Here is an 18,679-nt window from a genome sequence, read left to right on the forward strand (position 1 = left end):
GAGTTTGATGGGTTCTAGCTGGAAGGGCATCTGCTGCATAAAATATATGCTGGATAAGTTGGTGGTTCATTCCGCTGTGGCGACCCCATGATTAATAAAGCGACTAAGCCGAAAAGAAAATGAATAAATAAGTAAAATAGTTAAATGTTCCAAAAGTTCATTTTTCCTCAATATTGTTCTCAACAATTCTGCACATAAATTGTAAATTCACCTATATTTCACTTGAGGTATGGCACACAGTATGCAACAACATTATGTTCTAGATGATCATGCTGTGGCTAAATAATGACTGGAAATAGCATTGATCGTTGATTGTTTTTCTTTTTGCCTGCAGGCTCAGTTAGCAGATACAGTACACTGTGTTTTATCATAATGTTCGTCTACTGTCCATCAAGCAGACATTCTTGTCAGAGTGTAAAATGTATTATTAACATGATCTGTGAATGTTACAGTTTTTTTTAATTTTAAGTCAACCACTGTCTCCCTAGTTGTCTTTTTCAATAGCCTACATTTGCATGCATATCAGAGCTAATAAAATACATACTGTACTGACATTTCTGCTGATGCACCTTGTAACTCTGCAAGCATAATACATCCATACACTGATAATATCATTATTTCATTAGCTGCACATAATTTCATTTTATACGAGAATTGTAATGTTAGTTTTAAAAACAGATATCTAAATATTTAGGTAGAACATATTGGTGAATAAAGAATATTTCACTATATGAACTGATTAATAAAAATAGTTATAATAGAATGTCAGAAATGTCTTATCTAAAGGAATTTTCATACATGACCATTGCTAAAGAATGGTGACAAAGGAAAACTATCAAATAAGCTGCAGTTCTCTGAAAAAGAAATAACATCTCATTTTAACTGAGGTCTGCAGAAGAACATATCTGAATACACAATATGTCAAACCTTCAGGCAAATGAGCTAGCAGCAGATAACACTCATAAAGCTGAAAACTGAGGCTACAACTCACTCTGCTTGACCAAAAATTGAACAATAGAACATGAGAATAATGTTGCCTGGTCTAATGCCATATTGGGATGATATGGTCAGAATGTGGACAACAACACTGGAGCATGAATCCATCCCACTGTATCGACTGTAAGAGGAATGGTGTCAGAAGGGGGAAATTTTTTATTTACTTTTTTTTTCTCACTTTGGCCTCTTTCTCACATTGGCTTTGATTGAGCATTGTTTAAACACCACAGCCTAAATAAGTGTTATTGCTGACCATGTCCATCTCTTAATGACTGAATGTGTGTGCTCATCTGAACACAATGCTAATCTGCTAATTGTAGCAGATTAATGTTCCATGTCACATAGCTCGAATCCAATATGACTGGTTTCTTGTACACAACATTAAAGGGATAGTTAAAAATGAAAATGCTGTCATCATTTACTCGTCCTCCACTTGTTCCAAATATGTCTGGGTTTCTCTCTTTTGTTGATCACAAAAGAAGATAATTTACAGAAAGCTGAAAACCTGTGAGCTGTTTTGCCTAGCCTACTATAGAAGTCAATGGTTATCAGCTTACTTCAAAAATTGTCATGTGTTCAGTAGAAACCCATAAAGGTTTATAACCACTTGAGAGTGAGTAAATAATGAGTAAATTTGCATTTTTGGGTGAATCCTTTAATGAGTTCACTTAAAGTCACCACAGTCATCACTTAGACGTAGTTGAATAGGCAATGAATCCACACCATTAATGTGCAGACAACAAATCTGCAGAGTATTTCAATTTGTAAAAAAGCCTATGAGGAATATTTGCAGCACCTTGTTCTATCAGTTTAATCATGAATTAAAGCATTCTGTTGGAAAACATACACGGTACTAGCAAGGTATACCTGATAAAGTGGCTTCCGCTCCTGCAGGCGTCGCTGGCGTCACGTTTCTGTTTCAACCCAAACAGAGCGAAGAAAACACACGAGCCTGTCAACAAGAGAGCTGTCTTTCAGCGTAAGCAGCAAAAATGTCAACAGATAGCCTTCATATAAACTATAAAATCCTGTAGGCTTCAGAATCTATGTGAACGTTTCCCGCTGGTAAGTTTTACAGGCAACAAAAACTGAAAAGCTAGCGTAATTTGCAGCGTAGATTGTGCTAACTAGAACCTAACGTTACCCATCTGTCAGCACAGCTAACTGTAAAAGATAGTTGTTGTGTTATAGCCTTTGTTATTTGTTCCAACCCGTAAATTCACCGGCTAAAAGCGTACTGTCCTGCTTAACAACGTTAAGCACGATGAATGTAGAAAAATATAAGAATAAGCTCTGTTGTATTGTATCTGAGGCGTGGTTAATGTTATTAATATTGACTTGTGGTTGTGGGTGTGTTCACTATTTAGTTCACTAAACAGATGTTTGGACATGTTGTGTTGGAAAGATCAATAACTGGCTTTGTTTCTGACTGTCCACGTGATTGAAATAAGCAATAAAACTCAACAAAAACCTCTTTTATTGTGATCAACAAAGCATAAACGTTATATAATCTCGTACTTGGATTGTTTTTTGTACAGATTTGAGCAGCAGCGGGAGCTCAGATCCACGGGTGATCATGGCCACCCATCCAGCAGCACTGCCCTTGAGGGAGTTCTGCCCGCTCTACTATCTTCTCAATGCCATCCCTGCTAAAGTCCAGAAAGGTTTCCGTTCAGTTCTGGTCTACTTGACTGCACTGGACAGCAACAGTGATTATATAGCCATTGGCAGCAGCATCGGCATGCTGTACCTCTACTGCAGGAGAGTAAATCAGATGAACAAATACAATTTAGAGGTAAGTCTGCGTGGCGCTTCCTCTTCTCTTTTCTGCACATTCACTGTCGATCTTGTGATTTTGTGCAATACTTCTTCAAAATGTTCTTTAATAGGGCAAATGTGAGGCTATTACTGCTGTGAAGTTGCTGAGTTGTTTTGATGATCTTGTGGCTGTTGGGACGGCATCAGGCCGGGTTGCTTTCTTTCAGCTTGTGTCACCATTACCTGGAAGAAATAAACAGGTACAGTTTCATCTCTTATTACAGTTTTCAAGTAAGACTTTCATTAACTAAATAGCTTATTTAATAATTAGTTTCTATTGAATTCCTCTTTTGCTTATTATAGTACTCTATTTATTAATTTATACATTATATACTTCTATGTTGTTATTTATTTTAATCAAATACTGATTTTGTCACTGACTCCAAAGCTAGGGGTTTTGAAAAACTCTCATATAAATTGTATTGATTATTATGTATTATACATATCAACAATGTATAATAAATATGCAACATCACTAATATAATTCTGTATATTATTGCATAACTTTATTTAAGGTCTGTCGAGGAAATGCATAGAGAGACTTGTCGAATTGATTATGTGATTATGTTGTGTTGTTGCAGCTGAGAAGGTTTGATGTGGTGGGTTTGCACAAAAGCACAATTACTGCATTAGCGTGGAGTGCTAATGGCATGAAACTCTTCTCTGGCGATGATAAAGGGAAGGTGGTGTACTCTGCTGTGGACTTGGACCAAGTAAGCCTTTAATAAGGAATTGATTGGAACTTCTTCAGGCACTGTGAGAAAATAGGCTTTAAATGTTGCATCAAATTTTATGATAAAGGTATTTTTGGCTTTGGATAGGATTAAAAAAGATTTAAGACGGATTATGAGGCTCTGTAAAGAAATTTGATTTTGAGTTACTATATTATGACTGAATATCTGAATATGTGTGTACATTGTTTTTTTTAGGGAGTCTGTAATCCAGTGGTCCTCTTCGAAGAGCCTTCAGCAATAGTACAGTTAGAATACAGTCAAAAAGTACTTCTGGTTTCATCCTATCAACGCTCAATGCTTTTCTACACACAAGAGCAGTCGCATCAGCAGCTGGGTAGTAAACCACGTAAAAGGTACCGCATCTTCAGTTCATCATGACATGAAACGGAATTATTATTAAATATTAAACTACTGAGTTTAAGCTCCATTTGGGATATTTGTCTTCCTTTTTATAGCAATGGCAAGTTTGGAGCCTGCTTCCAGCCAGCTCTGTGCAAGCAGAGCGATCTGGTGATTTACGCAGCCAGGCCAGGGTTGCGTCTGTGGAGGACAGATGTGCGAGGACGAGTCGGGGAGACTCATGTCTTAAAGCCCCTTTTTAATCAGGATGTACCTCACTTTGAGCTGTTCCCACGCTCAGGTCCCACTGGTGGATACAGACCTTCAGAAAGACAGTTGGGAATGATCAGCTGCTTCCTGAAGGAGGGCTGGGTCCTCAGCTGGAACGAATATAGTGTTTATGTTGTGGACTGCACCAATCAGGTGTGAATGGACACTTTTGGGTTTATATTATTTGCATAATTGAAATGTTGATAATGGAAACATAATTTGTGCTGTCGTTTTGTTTGCTGATTAAGGTCATCATTGGAGGATTGGAAAGCAGTGGAGATATAGTGTCTGTGTCATGCACAGAGAATGAAATTTTCATTCTGAAAGGAGATCGGGACATTTTGAGGATCTCAAATTGCCCTGAGGGATTGGTTTCCAACTGTGAGTTGCAGTTCTGTTGCCATAATGGCAGTTTTAGTCATTCACTTCACTCTATCATCACTACTTTGAAATTGAGGAAAAAGCACTTTTGCCCTTGGCACATTATTAACTGAAGTGTTTTTATTCAGCAGTATTGAACAACTTCACAAGTTATTGTTGTTATTTCAACAACAAGCTTTCTCGATTTCAACAAAAAGTTAATATTTATGTTCTTATCAGGTAGACTCCTGTTCAAAATTTAGGGTCAGTATGTTTTTGTAATATTTATTTTGTTCTCTAATATTATATTTGTTGATAAAAAATACAGCATCTGCAGTAATATTGTGAAAGTTAAATAACTCTCACAGAACTTTTTTTTTTCTAACATATTTTACAATTTCAAATTCAATTTATTCCTGTGATTTTATTATTCAGTAAGTGTAGTAGGAATTTTCTTATTCTATGCTAATTTACTGTTTAAGAAATATTTATTCATTATTTATAATTTTTTTTGGAATATTTATTTATTGAGTTTTTGCATTTTTTATTTAAAGCAGTACATTACCCCTCCCCTACCGCAACTTCGGCATTGAAAGAAAAAAAAAGAAAAAAAAAACTTAAAAATAAAAAATATATCGTTCCAGTCATTCTGAGTTAACAGTGAGAAAACAGAGTGTACCATATTTGTTTAGTCCATAAGTTATCATTTAACATAAGAGGCTTGGCAACATCTAAAAGAAGGAATATATAAAAGAGGTGCATCTTACCGCCAAAAAAAAGGTCATATTATGAATCCCAAATCCTTTCAGATATAATGTATCAAAGTTAACAGTGAGGGAATACATTATGTGAGGAATACATTATGTTTTTAGTCAATATGTTATTATTTGACATGAAGGGCTTGGTAACATTCAAAGACTACAAAATAGAAATAACATAGAAAAAATAAATAAAATAAAAATAAATAAATTTATTTATTCTAAAAGCCAGGGAGTTCTTCAAATTATTTAATAAAGGGGGACCATTTGTCTAGGAACTTGCATTTCGAGCCTCGAATCATGTATTTAATCTTTTCCAATTGAATATAAGACATCACTTCATTTATCCAGCCATCATGTGTTGCGGGATCGACTCTTTAATAAATAATATTATTAAATAAATAATAATCTTATTAAATAAATAATATAATATTGAATAAATAAAATAATAAGTAAATCTTTAATAAATATTATTGAACATCTTGCTGGTAGTGTAGTGTAAGCAACATTTGTTCATAATTAATGCAGAAATTGTTGTGCTGCTAAATTAAAATATAAAATGTGCCATCAGCGGCCCCAAAATACAGGTAACATTTATTGTTTTATGGTCAAGATGGCATAATGTACTGTATAGTATCAGCAACCAAGCTGGATTTTTATAGAAATTATGCTTTCATGTTTACATTACTTGTAAATAACTCCATTGTATTTTTTATGCATCTAGTATAAATTCTATTAATACCAAGAGTGACAACAAACTTCTGTGTGTTACAGTTTAGTTTGAAAAGCATGTTTAAATATGACTTGACAGTTTAGAGCCACTGTTTCATACCAATCTTTCCTTTTCCTCCTCAGTGTTAGACCACTCCTACCGTTTTACATCTCCTCTTTCCCCACCCACTATTTTGCTGCCTCCTAATGGCGCTGTAGAAACTGCTCAGCCGATCAGAACTATGCCCATCATCACAGAGCAGGACACTCAGGCCAGTCCCAGTTCAGAAGAGGTGCATGATGGGGTAGAGGAGTCAGAGGAGGTGCAAGAGGAGCACCATCCTGAGGAGTTCAGTCATGCGGTTGAGGCTCTGGAAGTGGCAGAGGACTTGGAGCAGCAGCGGGCCAGTTTAGGTACAGTAGAGTCTCGCAGCCGTAGCAGCTCCATCACTTCATGGGACAGTGCGCAAGGCATGTTCACCACCACCGAGGCCTCCGCTTCAGAGCTCTCCTCCAGCAGATACAGCGCCATCACCCAAGAAGACTTCCAGCAGGAGCTTGTGGTCAAGGCCATCAAGCTGAAGAAGAAAGGCAAGAGGAGACGACAAGGTAAGAAGTTGAGTTCAGACAATAGCGAATTTTGCAGAAAGAATCATAATATTATTGAATATTCATTCCATAATGCTTTGCCTAAATATAAACATTGGCACTTGCCCAGTATGGAAAATCATGCTAATATGCTCCACAGATAAGATGATGTGTTGAATATGAGGCTGCAATAACTAACTTGTCTACTGGAAGTGCAAGTAATAAGATCTGGTCAGTGTTACCAGTTTGAAATTACGAGTACAGTGAGAAAGTGAGTGAGTACTGTGCGCAATGTGGTCATTAAGCCTGCTAATTGCCTGATATCAGTGTTGTGAATCTGTAGTTGTATAAGCTTCCCCATGGGTAGCGCAATACATATTAATTTGTTCACAATAAGCTGATGGATCTGGTGAATGCAGAAACCCTGTTTGTAAACCATGTTCATAAACCAGGTAAAGTAGCCTGTGGTAAACATAATGCATATGTTTATAAGGATATAAAGTAACTGAGCTTTTTAATCTGAATAATGTTAACCGTTCAGATGTGAAGTAGACAGAATATACACCTGACTGATATTGATACTTGGTCAGGCTTGTGTCCGATCCCCCTATCTTTGTCTTTGGTTTCTTTGCTAGCTCTGCCTTGGTGTTGATTTTGAGACTTGCATATTAGATTTTTTAATCTTACAGTTAGCTATTGGCTAGCTCCACCTAGGCTTTGATTAAAATATGTGATGTATACTATAAAGCAGATTGCGCAGTTCCACTTATAGGCATTTCTATATATGTCTAGATCAAGGGTGTCCAAACTTGGTCCTGGAGGGCCGCTGTCCTGCAGATTTTAGCTCCAATTTGTCTCAACACACCTGCAAGAATGTTTCTAGAAAGCTTAGTAAAACTATGGTCACACTAGAGTTTGAGCTTGCGAAATTCTGTAGTACAGCGTTGCGAAAAGGGGTGGAATTAAACAAGATAATTAGACATTTAAAAAAGCGAGCGATTGGTCCATCTTTTAAATTTCTCTCCAGAGAGGTCATGCTTTGATTCTCGATTGGTCTTACACAGTCAAGTGATGTGATTACGCAGGTCAGAGTTCACCAAGCTTAAACTTTGCAACGCAGCAAACTGCGAAACTTGTAGCATGAGCTTGCGTTTCCGGTCTGACGCATTCGCTTGCTTATGAATAAAAGTCTATGGGGAAAAGTCCAGTGTGACCGCAGCTTTAGAGCTTGATTATTTAGCCCAGGTGCGTCTGAGAGGGGTTGAAGCCAAACTTTGCAGGACATCGGCCCTCCAAGACCGAGTTTGGACATCCCTGCTCTGGATGGTTCCACTGGCAGGGAGTGGGTGGAGCAGCCTGAACACTTAAAGTTGTTTTAAACACTTAAAGAACACTTAAAGTTTGGATTTAGACAACAGGAGGACAAGAACAAGAGCAGTAGATTTCATCTATTTAAGAGTTGTTCTACATTATGTTCTTACATTATTTTAGAGACATTATTTTAAGATTGAACAATTTGTTCTTGTCTTGTTCTAATCACTGTAAAGTTTTATGAGTCTAAAAAGACACTGCGAGTCGCCAGTGATTTTGCATCCACTTTTGTACAGTATAATGTCATTAGATTTTTCTCAGCTTCTCCAGTAATGGGACACAAACTAAATCAAAATCAGTATGAATTTTTTTATTGCAGATGACCTCTAGTAAGTGCCTCAGTAATATTTAATGATGTGGTGTATAAGTTTAATTATACATATCCACTAAACTTTTTTGTGTAACTGTAGAGAGTGGGAATCGCATGAACGAGCGCAGCAGTTGGTCGGAGAGCATTTGCAGCCAGGACGGTGCAGGCAGTGACGTTCTGAACACACCCATGAGTGAACCTCCTTCTGATCACACCAGCCTCCTGTGCAGCAGCCTTGACCTGGATGGAGAATACCACAGTTCAGATGCCTTCCCCATTCAGAGCCCATCAGAGCCCTTATTGAACCAAGAGCCTTGTCCGGTTGCAGTTATCCAAACAGCACAGGCTTCACCACCTTGCCCTGCGTCTCTGTCACTAGACATGGAGTGTCAGGTGTACAGTGAAAATGTGTTTGCAGAAAATGAGCAAATCGCAGCTACACCTGATGTGGACATGCTGCTGGAATGTACCTTCTCGTATATGCAGGCGTCTGATGAGCAGGACATCATGAAGGAATATGTGAAGGAGCACAAAGACGTCCTGGAGGATTCAGAGGAACATTTTAAGCAGAGTTTACATGAGGACTTTAATTTGGACTTGTCTTATGATCCCATAAGGCCGCTGGGTTACTCCCCGGAGCCTGAGCCATCGCCATCCAGTGATGAGGAGGACATCTATGCTCATGGAGTGCCTTCCAGTGCAAGTCTTGGGGATGGACTGAATGCTCTGAGCTTGCAGAGCTCATCTGCTCAGCAGAAGGAGGATGAAGAGACACAGCTCCTCAAAGCTGACCAGGTCAGAGAGCTAACATAGCAGATTAAGAGACCTACTTGTTACCTTTAATTTTTGTAAGGTTGTGTAAAATACACTACTTTGAAAAGGTTTAGGGTTTTTAAAAGGGTAAAAGCAATAATAGTATCAACTTAAAGTCCTGTATTATTTATTATGTATAATATATTTTAAAATATTATTTATTATTTAATGACAGATCTGAATTTTCAGTAGCCATTTCTCCGGGTTCCACGTTTAATTGCCATTACTGTAACTTTTTATTTTCGTTTTTTATATTTATTTTTTGTGCTTTTGCCTTCATTAAAACAGGACCAGTAGCTAGATAGCAAATGAAGTTGAAAACAGAGAGAGGGGTAGGATTGAGAAATGTCCAAAATGCAGTGGCACTATATGTTGGTACTAGGCATGGGACGATAACCGTTTTCAAGGTATACTGCGGTTTGGAAAAGTCAGGGTTTTAAAACCACCAGAGTTTTTTTATTTATTTTTTTTTTTACATTTTTTTAGGACTACAGTATCTTTAGCAGAAAAGATATCCAAAGTTGCCATTTTAAATTGTAAAGCAATCAGTGTTTTTGAGTGAATAATTAATTTGAATTATTTAGTTTGACATGTTTACTGTTCCAAAATATATTAAATGTTTCTTAATATAAATATATATTGTGTTCTAAGGAGAAAAAAAGTTTTGGTTATTTACCCAGACATTTGAAAAGACCATATTTTAGAGCAGTAATCACAATACCATGAAACTGACCGTGATATTTTTATCCAAGGTCATAATACTGTCTGAATCTTATACTACCCTATGCCTAGTTGGTGCACTACCCATGAGGCTTTATGCACTCATTATTGCTTACTGAATAAAAGATTAAAAAAACTTGCCCAATATGAAACATTTGAATGGTAGTGTATATGTTGTTGACAGTCTTTATCACAATATATATAGCTTAGAAAAGTAAATAAAGAGGCCACTTGTTCAGTGTACATTTGTGTGTTTTTTTTATTAACTACTGATAATGTGTTTTTTCAAATAATAATGTTATTATTTAGAGCATTCATATGCTGAAAATGAAAACAGATCATGTTTAATTGTTGGCAAATAATATGTATATATACATATATATTTGTTTTAAATTTACAGATATGAATATAGACATATTTTTCAGATCTGAAAGCATGGATTTTTTTATATTGACCTGTTCCATTTTGAATGTTGACATTCACATTAACAGTAATTTATAAAATATGTATTCTACTCTGAACAGGTACCTATTAATGGCATATCTTAGTAACTGTTAATAACCATTAAATTGTCTTTTTACTTTTTCCACAGCTGTATATTATGTTCAAACCATTTTTTTTCTCTTTTGTTTGCAGTTGGCTGAAAGTTGGATGGGTTACAGTGGGCCTGGCTGTGGCATCCTCAGTCTACTGGTGACAGACAGATACATCTGGTGTCTGGACTTTAAAGGAAGCCTCTTCTGTAGTGGTCTTCCTAACGGTGGCTTGAGCTGGCAGAAATTTGAGGAAAATGTCCATCAGGTTGCTCTGTCTCCATCAGGTAAAGGGCAAACACTTGATATTAAGTAAACATATAAATTATTAGTACACAGTGTCCTCGACTAAGCATTTTACAGCATTGCCCCTAATTTACTAATTGTACTAACAAACAATACAAAGCAGTCAGCGAGATCTGCAATAATATTTTAAACTACTACATTCTTACTGTATTTTAGTCCAAATAAATAAACATGAGAGATTTTCTTTAGAATCTGTTGGTATCAAACATAGTCAGCAACATTAGTGTTTATTTAAGTTATTACTTAAATTTTGTTTTGTACAAAAGTACAGTTTTGATCTGATTTTGGTGGGGTTTTAGGCTCATTGTTGTGGAAGGTGGAGCAGAAGACCATGACTGCGTACGCTTGTGGGAAAGTGACAATCAAGGGAAAGAGACACTGGTACAAAGCTCTGGATGACACCGCATTCGTGGCGCTTGGTGATGACACTGCCTGGATCATTCGTACTAATGGAGACCTGTACATACAGACAGGTATGAGAGAGACTAAACCCTTACATTGCATTGCAATATATATTCTTTTTAAGGATCATGAAAAGATGGTAATCGAATAAAACATTTAAATTATGCAAAAATGATTCTTTTCTTAAAGGTATACTGGTTGGACAAATAGTCCCCATCCCAAACTCTTAACATTAGCTGAACCAGATGCTGTTTACATTTCAGGGGGAAAACCGTAAATTTGTGTATATTTATAAAATTTATTTTTACTTTAAAGAAATGACCCGCATCACCACAGACCACAGTGAGAAATCTGCTTTCTGTTATTGCACTATTTGACCACTGTGTGGTGCTGTATGTCTTTGAAAAGTACCTCATTCTGTTTGTTAAAAAAAAATAATGTTTATTCACATATATTGTTGCAAAGCCTTGTTATTTCTAACATTCTGAGATTGTATTTCTTCCATGAATCACAAAATGCTATTCACGTTTTTTTTTTTTTGGCCATAGCATAAGCATAAAAAATGTGCATTAACACTGTAACCCCTTTAAAAATGATTCACAGCACACTGACTTTAGTATGACAGTGTAATTGAATGTATAATGTATTGTGGGCATTATTTAAATTACACTTTCATTTTTGAAAAACTATTCCTTTAAAATATTATCAATAACAAAAGCAAAAGTAAAATTATGTGCCCTTTTTTGTGTAATTATTGTAGGTGTGTTCGTGTTATCACAAATTCTTTTGTCCAAAAGGAATGCAACTTTGGGCTGAACACTGCTTTTGTTTTATGCAATAATGAACAATATATTAGGCTAAACTCATTCTCGCTTTACCTGTTACCTGCAGCTCTCTTAAGGCAAGACAGTGGAGGTGAAGTGGGGGGAAAAACTAATGATAATCAATGTACTTCCCCAGTAGATTGTTGAATGCAAACATTTTTTTGTAGTTCACCGTTTCTAAAATGTTAGATATGCAAAATAGTCATTATTTCATTAAATAAACACTAATTTGCATACTTTTATCGCATGAAAATATGAACACCGAATGAAGTTAAGTTCAAAATTTTTATTTGCTCTTTTTTTTTTGAGTCAAATGTTTTTAACAGAGGGTGTTTTCAGATATGTTGCATTATATTTCAGAATGACTGAACAACAAAAAAAGTGTATAAAAAGTTATATATTGAATATATACTGTTATGAACGTATACCTCTGTCAAAGCCTTCAGAATACATGTGCTGCTGAAGTGAAGATTTAAGGCTTAGTGCAGGAGAAACAATGAGAAAATGACCTTTTTAAAATTGTTTATGTAATTGAGTTCTACAGACACAAATTAATTATGTGCAACAAAAGACACATTTAAAAGTGTATGAGGGATGTTTGCTTCATACTAAATTATTAAGAATTATTATAAATACATTATAAAAATGATAAAAAAACAATTATTATAAATCCACTATTGGCAGTTTCTGGGTTAACTGTGAATTGAAACCTTTACTAGAAGTGTAAAACAGCTGGAATAGCACTGTGCGTGTGTGTCTTCAGGGCTGAGTGCGGACAGGCCATGTGCGAGGTCAGTGAAGGTGGACTGTCCGTGTCCCATGGCACAGATGGCAGCACGGGGCAGTGTGGTGTGGGCACTGAGCGAGCAGAGGGGTGTGTTTTACAGAGAGGGTCTCAACAGCTACTGTGCAGAGGGGGAGCACTGGAAGTATGACACTGTCAGGTATGTTTGTCGGCCTCATTTTCTGTTAGCAGCTTGCTAAAAGTAAAGCAACCATTCTCTAATAGGTTTAATTCAGCACCCAGATTTGACATTGGACATCAGGTTGCCATTTAATCCAGGATAAAAGTTCTATCCAGATTATTTTGCAATGCCAAGCTTTTTTATTGAATGTGCAAATTACTTTGTTACACTGCGGAGTAAATTTTTCGACTATATTTTATCATACAATTCAAAATTTTATTGTCGTGATAATCCAATATGTAAAGTATACTGTATGTAGGTTTCATATATGTAGCATAGAGGATGTACATAACACTGCTTCTCTGTATGTCATATCCAGCGAAATGACAGTAAAGCTCACTTGACTTAGTTAAATATGATAGCAAATACCAGCTTGGGATATCAAGGCATATACAAATTGAAGCTTTGCACATTTAAGTTACCAAAGTCTGCATCAGCTCTTAAAATAGCTAGATAGCATTACAGCTTTTGAAAAAGTAGACAAAAATGTCCTTAAAAGCATTGTAATTTGTTTCTCATGGATACTTGTAATTGTACATGTCAATAGTGAGTAATATTAGTGGATTACATGTACTTTATATGAGGTTACATTTTAGTTTAGCGCATTTAAACTTAACTTTAGCGCAAAATTCACCGTTGCTACCAGATGTAACGTGTCCCCAGGACGTTGTAAATTAAAGGGAATTTAGTTTTTGATATTACTTTTGTAAGTAGGAACTTATCAAGTAGGAGTAATTTATTCAAATGTATCTTAAAAACTCAACAGTCTTGTTTTAATGCATTGTTGGCACTTTTAATTAGTTTTAATTTAAGACATTTGCCTGTTACTTTAAATAGATCTGTTAATCATTATTGAATGACTACATCTTGACCTATTTGTTTGAGTTTGATTGAGCCTATTTGTCTTATTATTATAACAATGTATATATATATATGGTTAGTTGCATTTTATTGTTTGCATGTAGCATTGTTTTGTTTATAGATCAACTCATTTTGGGTCACAATCTACAAGTTTAGAACCACAAAATTAATGAATGGCTTATATGTGGCCTGTTGGACCCTGAGAGCATTGAGATATTGCATATGTGTGTCCATAGTGAGAGCCAAGGTCTGGAGCCTATCTGTATTGCTCTGGGTGAAAACAACACTGTCTGGGCTTTGGACACCAGTGGAAACCTATGGTTCAGAACGGGGGTGACTGCTAAAAAACCCCAGGGTGAAGATGACCACTGGTGGCAGGTACATATAGTAACATTCAAATGCACAATATATCCTATTCCAGAGCTGATCAGTTTTTACAGCGAGTTGTTTAACACCCTCTCTGTAGACAAATCACACATTTTTGGTGTAAAAATACTAATTATTGCAAGAGCTTCAATTTCAAGGCTATTTTTTTACATAATTGCTGTGAAACTACAAAGTTTACAAAGTTCTTGTCCTTTTGTTTTCATTTAGGTGAGCATCACAGACTATGTGGTGTTTGATCAGGGCAGTCTTTTCCAGACTCTGATCCAGGCCACGCAGACTGTGGCCACAGTCACCAGAGCGCCAGTAGAGCGGGTAGCTGAACGTCTGCGTGTGGCCTTCCTCTCCCAGCATTCCCAGTGCCAGCCCAGCCTTATCAGTGTCAACACCAGTGGTGTCTGGATTGCGTCTGGACGTAATGAGTTCCACGTTGCCAAAGGCAGCCTCATTGGTATGAAACATTTAGCTTTGTTTTTTTTTATTTTTTTTTATGAAGTATCACAGTATCTCAAAAACTCACTTAATTTTGGCATATTATTTCTTAAAACAAGACAATATGCTTTGCTTGTCTAGAAATGAACCCCCCCCCCCCATATGTTTTCGGTTTCTTAAAATGCTGCAGGTTTTACACACCTATGAACACGTTATCAACAGTGCCTGTATTCTGCATAAAAGTTGCCTTTGCACTGCAAACATCTCCAAAATAAATGATACATAGAGAAATTGAAGGCGAAGCTGAATCACATGTAAATTGACACTGAATGTTGTTGGTGGTAATGGAACAGCGTAACTATAGCAGTTTCCAGGGTTATCATGTAAACACAGAGTGCTGCACTGGTTTCTGGCATTGTTTGTCACTAAGAAAGGAAGTCAAACTTTCATTTACAGGTTTTCAAGTAATCATTCAGAGTTTTTCATTCATTGTGGTGTCTATCAAAACAACACAGAATGCTTAAAACCGTAATATTTGTTTTTACTTTTTTTCATCTGTACTAATATCTCAGAAAAGATATCAGACAATGTCATACTGTTATGATTAAAATGTTAAAGTTCTTTTTTGTTCTAATATACAAATTCTAATTAGTTTTTCACTCTGAAGAGCCTTAAATAAATAGTAGTCTGAAAACCTTTTTGTGTATATATATATATATATATATATATATATATATATATATATATAAACAAATACATTAAACAATATATGAAGAGTTCAGATGCAAAACCCTCTAAATCCATCAGACCTCTTTTCTTGTAAATGAGCATTTTCTATCAGGCTCCTCTGATTAGGTTCAGAAGTTTCATTTTATAGGTAATGAAAAGGTTTTTAAAAGGTTTTGTTTTGAGGTAAGGAATGATATTTGCTACTCACTGACAGTCGGACAGGCTCATCCAGTTCATCAAACTCTGTCTTTTAAACTCAAAAGCGGAATATTTCTCTTCATAAAAGCTGGCATATCAGCGAGCTGCCTCAGTGAAAACAAATGATTTGATTCGTGCCTTCTGATTGGTTCTCGGGATATAGCAGCTTTTGCTGTCAAAGGCAAGTAGCGTTTAGTGGCTTTTGCCAACAAACTGTTATTTCTGAATGTGCCGACGCTGGGATTTGGATGATTAGAAGCATATCTATTTGTTGTTGGTGTACTACGTGCCTAAAGCATTCACTCAATGTCATTATCTAATTTTTGGCAGAAGTGGCGTTTAGCCATTTTTGCATCTAAACTCTTCATATCTAAATGTTTTCTTATGCATTTCATATATTTAATGTGCCAAAATTTGCTCCAAATATTTAGAAAATATAAAAAATTGAAAAAGATTGCTTGAAATCTATTTTATTGCATGTGTAAAATCAACACATGCACACATGTTCAGTTACCCATTGTCTGTGCATTTTCTTTTCAGAAGTTATGAGTAGGGCCAGACAGAATCTGTGGATATTTTTTGCTATTTCTGTGCAGAATTTTGTAAAAAAAATTGTGGATTTAAGCGGAATGATTTTGGGAGAATCGTAACTTAAAACTTAATATACTGAATGAAATAAGAAATAATATCTTTTTGAATTTTATTTAATGTTTATAATGCAAATCCAATTAGATCCACTTATTTGGTAAACAAAGCAAGTCTTTCATATAATATATCTACTAAAAGACAGAAAATATTACTTTACAAGCTTTTAACACAATGTTTTTTTACAAGCAATTGTAAATAAATCAATTGAACATTTTCATATTAGCCAATAATATTACTATATTTTAAAATGGAATAAATATGAATTTACACATTTATTTACACAAATAAATAAGTAGACTCAATGATGGGCTGAAAAGGCTGTGAAAATCTGATTTTTGTGCGCACAGATTCCATATGGGCCTAGTTATGAGCAATAAAATGTCTTTTTACTGTTTTTAAACTAGAAATGTGCACAGATTTTAATCCCCTCACATCAAGGTGAATGTCTGAGTTTGTGGCTTCGTTCAGTCTTATAAAGTAGTGCAAAATCAATTCAAAGTGCATTTGCAAGCTGCTAAAAGTAACAAATTGTTCATTTTAATGCAGGGACATATTGGAAGAGCACTGTACCCAGAGGAACCGCCTCTGCCACTAAATGGGCCTTTGTCTTCTCCTCTGCTGTTCCTGCCAAAGAGGGTCCGTACAGTAATAATCCTGTCTTTCTCTTCAAATTACACCTGTTCATTGTCTGTTGTCTGGCAGAAAGCAGATATTTGTGCACTTTGGCTGCACAGTTTAAACCTGTATCTTCATCTGTGTTAATTTGTCTCCACAGGCAGTTTCCTTTGGTTAGGTCAGAGCAGGAAAGACCTGTTCTGTATTTGGGACCAGGACCTTCAAATGCGGCCCTTCACTATTCAGTTTCCCCCAGACGTGGAGATGATGCAGCTCTCGGCCTGCCATGATGCATTGTGGGGTTTAGATCACTATGGTCGTGTCCACATTCGCACTTTATCAGCCAGCTGCTCTACAGGAATGCACTGGTCATTACTGGACCTAAGCCAGCTTGGTGAGAGACCTTTCTTTCTATAGATAATAGTTTTATCAGTGGATCACATGCTGGCTAAATTTAAAGTGAGAACACCAACCCCCCTCTAACAATGGTATAGAAAATACATTATATTTGTATTTGTATTTTTATGTTTTGGTTATGTTATGTTATGTTATGTTATGTTATGTTATGTTATGTTATGTTATGTTATGTTATGTTATGTTATGTTATGTTATGTTATGTTACTTTCATGAAGATAATTGCATTGTGTTTTATGCAACATTAATCACCTCCCACTACAAAAAACAAATTAGATTGAATTTTTTATTTATTTTTTTGCTGCTCCATACAAAAGTTTGAGATTTGTGCATTTGTAATGATGTCTCCTGCTCACCAATACTGCACTTATTTTAGAAAAATTATCTTGTTGGAGCGAAATTTGTTTGATATAATTTGTATCTTAATTTTGTTGGTCAGTTATCTACAAAATAAACTAGAAGATTTGAGGTGAAGTTCAAAACAAGGTCAGCTTGTATGCTTCAGCGCCACACCACAAACTGGTCTGTTGCATAAAATATTAATGTAAATAAAATTACAGTGAAATATTCACAGTTTCTGAGTAGCCTATAAGCTAAATAATTTTCTGTTAATGACAATCCATATTGCTCAGTTTCACTTTTATTAATTTAATCAACTACTTTGACTTTTCACAAACTTTTCACAACACTAAAAGTATTGCCCACGGAAGAATAAGGATGAGAGAACAGAAACAGAAACAGAAATAATTTTGCGCAACCGGTGCGTGAATGAAGAGCTTGAAGCATCACTGAGACACAGCACGCAGCCCTCCTGTATCTGCGGACACTTTCAGAAGATAGCAACACAAAGGGAAGAAATCATTGTGTTGAGGATCTGTCCAATGTATAATTGAGCCTTTTCTAATTTATAATTTCAGGTAGACCTACTTTGTGTGTGAAGTGCAGGTTATAACCCTCTGTACTCCAGTTTTGCGAATGCGATCTGCTGATCTAAACAATAAAGTCCTTGTTGCAGGTCAAACTGAACCCATTTAATGCAAAACTAAATGCATTTCTCCACTGATTATTTATATTAAGAGGAAGAAATTATCTTGGAGAAACATTTTTGTGTCATCATGAACGCGACACGCAGTTTGAGTGCTGAGTGCTGAATTAAACGTAAATTTAACCACTTGAATCTGTACCTTACATTAAACTATAGAATGACATCAGAACTTTTTGCATATAGTAGGCCTACATGACAATATGGCGAATGAAGCCCCACCTTCTAGTACATGAGCCAAATAGCAATCACTATATGGTGAATACAATTTTTGTTTTTGTTTTGACGATTAATTGTAAGTTTTGGGGCCATTAATTGTTCATTTTAGTTCAATCATTTTGTTGTTAATTGACCATTAATTGTTTGTTTAGGCCTTAGTGATTAATTGTTTATTTTTGGGGGCAGCGTCTATTAATTGGGCCTTTTTGGGGGCTTCAACAATTAGTAATAATTGTGCATTTTGGGAAGCTTTGGCAAATAATTGTTCATTTTAGGGGCTTTGTTAATTTAATTGTGTGTTTTAGGAGGCTTTGGTGAT

General features: G+C 35.8%; 1 protein-coding gene across 2 annotated transcripts in view; it reads left to right on the plus strand.

Annotated features, from left to right (window-relative positions):
* Positions 1–1,935: 1,935 nt before the first annotated feature.
* The window catches only part of tecpr2 (tectonin beta-propeller repeat containing 2), a 32,879-nt gene continuing 16,135 nt past the window's right edge, over positions 1,936–18,679 (plus strand). Inside the window, exons 1-16 of one of the 2 annotated variants that reach the window (XM_056476612.1) lie at positions 1,936–2,061; positions 2,535–2,791; positions 2,886–3,014; positions 3,396–3,527; positions 3,744–3,901; positions 4,004–4,310; positions 4,406–4,538; positions 6,131–6,595; positions 8,356–9,050; positions 10,425–10,608; positions 10,927–11,100; positions 12,617–12,797; positions 13,916–14,057; positions 14,274–14,514; positions 16,617–16,706; positions 16,846–17,079. In XM_056476612.1, coding sequence (XP_056332587.1) covers positions 2,573–2,791; positions 2,886–3,014; positions 3,396–3,527; positions 3,744–3,901; positions 4,004–4,310; positions 4,406–4,538; positions 6,131–6,595; positions 8,356–9,050; positions 10,425–10,608; positions 10,927–11,100; positions 12,617–12,797; positions 13,916–14,057; positions 14,274–14,514; positions 16,617–16,706; positions 16,846–17,079 — 3,484 coding nt within the window. In that variant the 5' untranslated portion in view covers positions 1,936–2,061; positions 2,535–2,572. The remainder of the gene's footprint in view (positions 2,062–2,534; positions 2,792–2,885; positions 3,015–3,395; positions 3,528–3,743; positions 3,902–4,003; positions 4,311–4,405; positions 4,539–6,130; positions 6,596–8,355; positions 9,051–10,424; positions 10,609–10,926; positions 11,101–12,616; positions 12,798–13,915; positions 14,058–14,273; positions 14,515–16,616; positions 16,707–16,845; positions 17,080–18,679) is intronic. The other variant, XM_056476613.1, reaches the window with a different exon arrangement.

Source organism: Danio aesculapii, chromosome 17 (genome assembly GCF_903798145.1).
Source record: "Danio aesculapii chromosome 17, fDanAes4.1, whole genome shotgun sequence".
NCBI classification, from domain to species: Eukaryota; Metazoa; Chordata; class Actinopteri; order Cypriniformes; family Danionidae; genus Danio; species Danio aesculapii.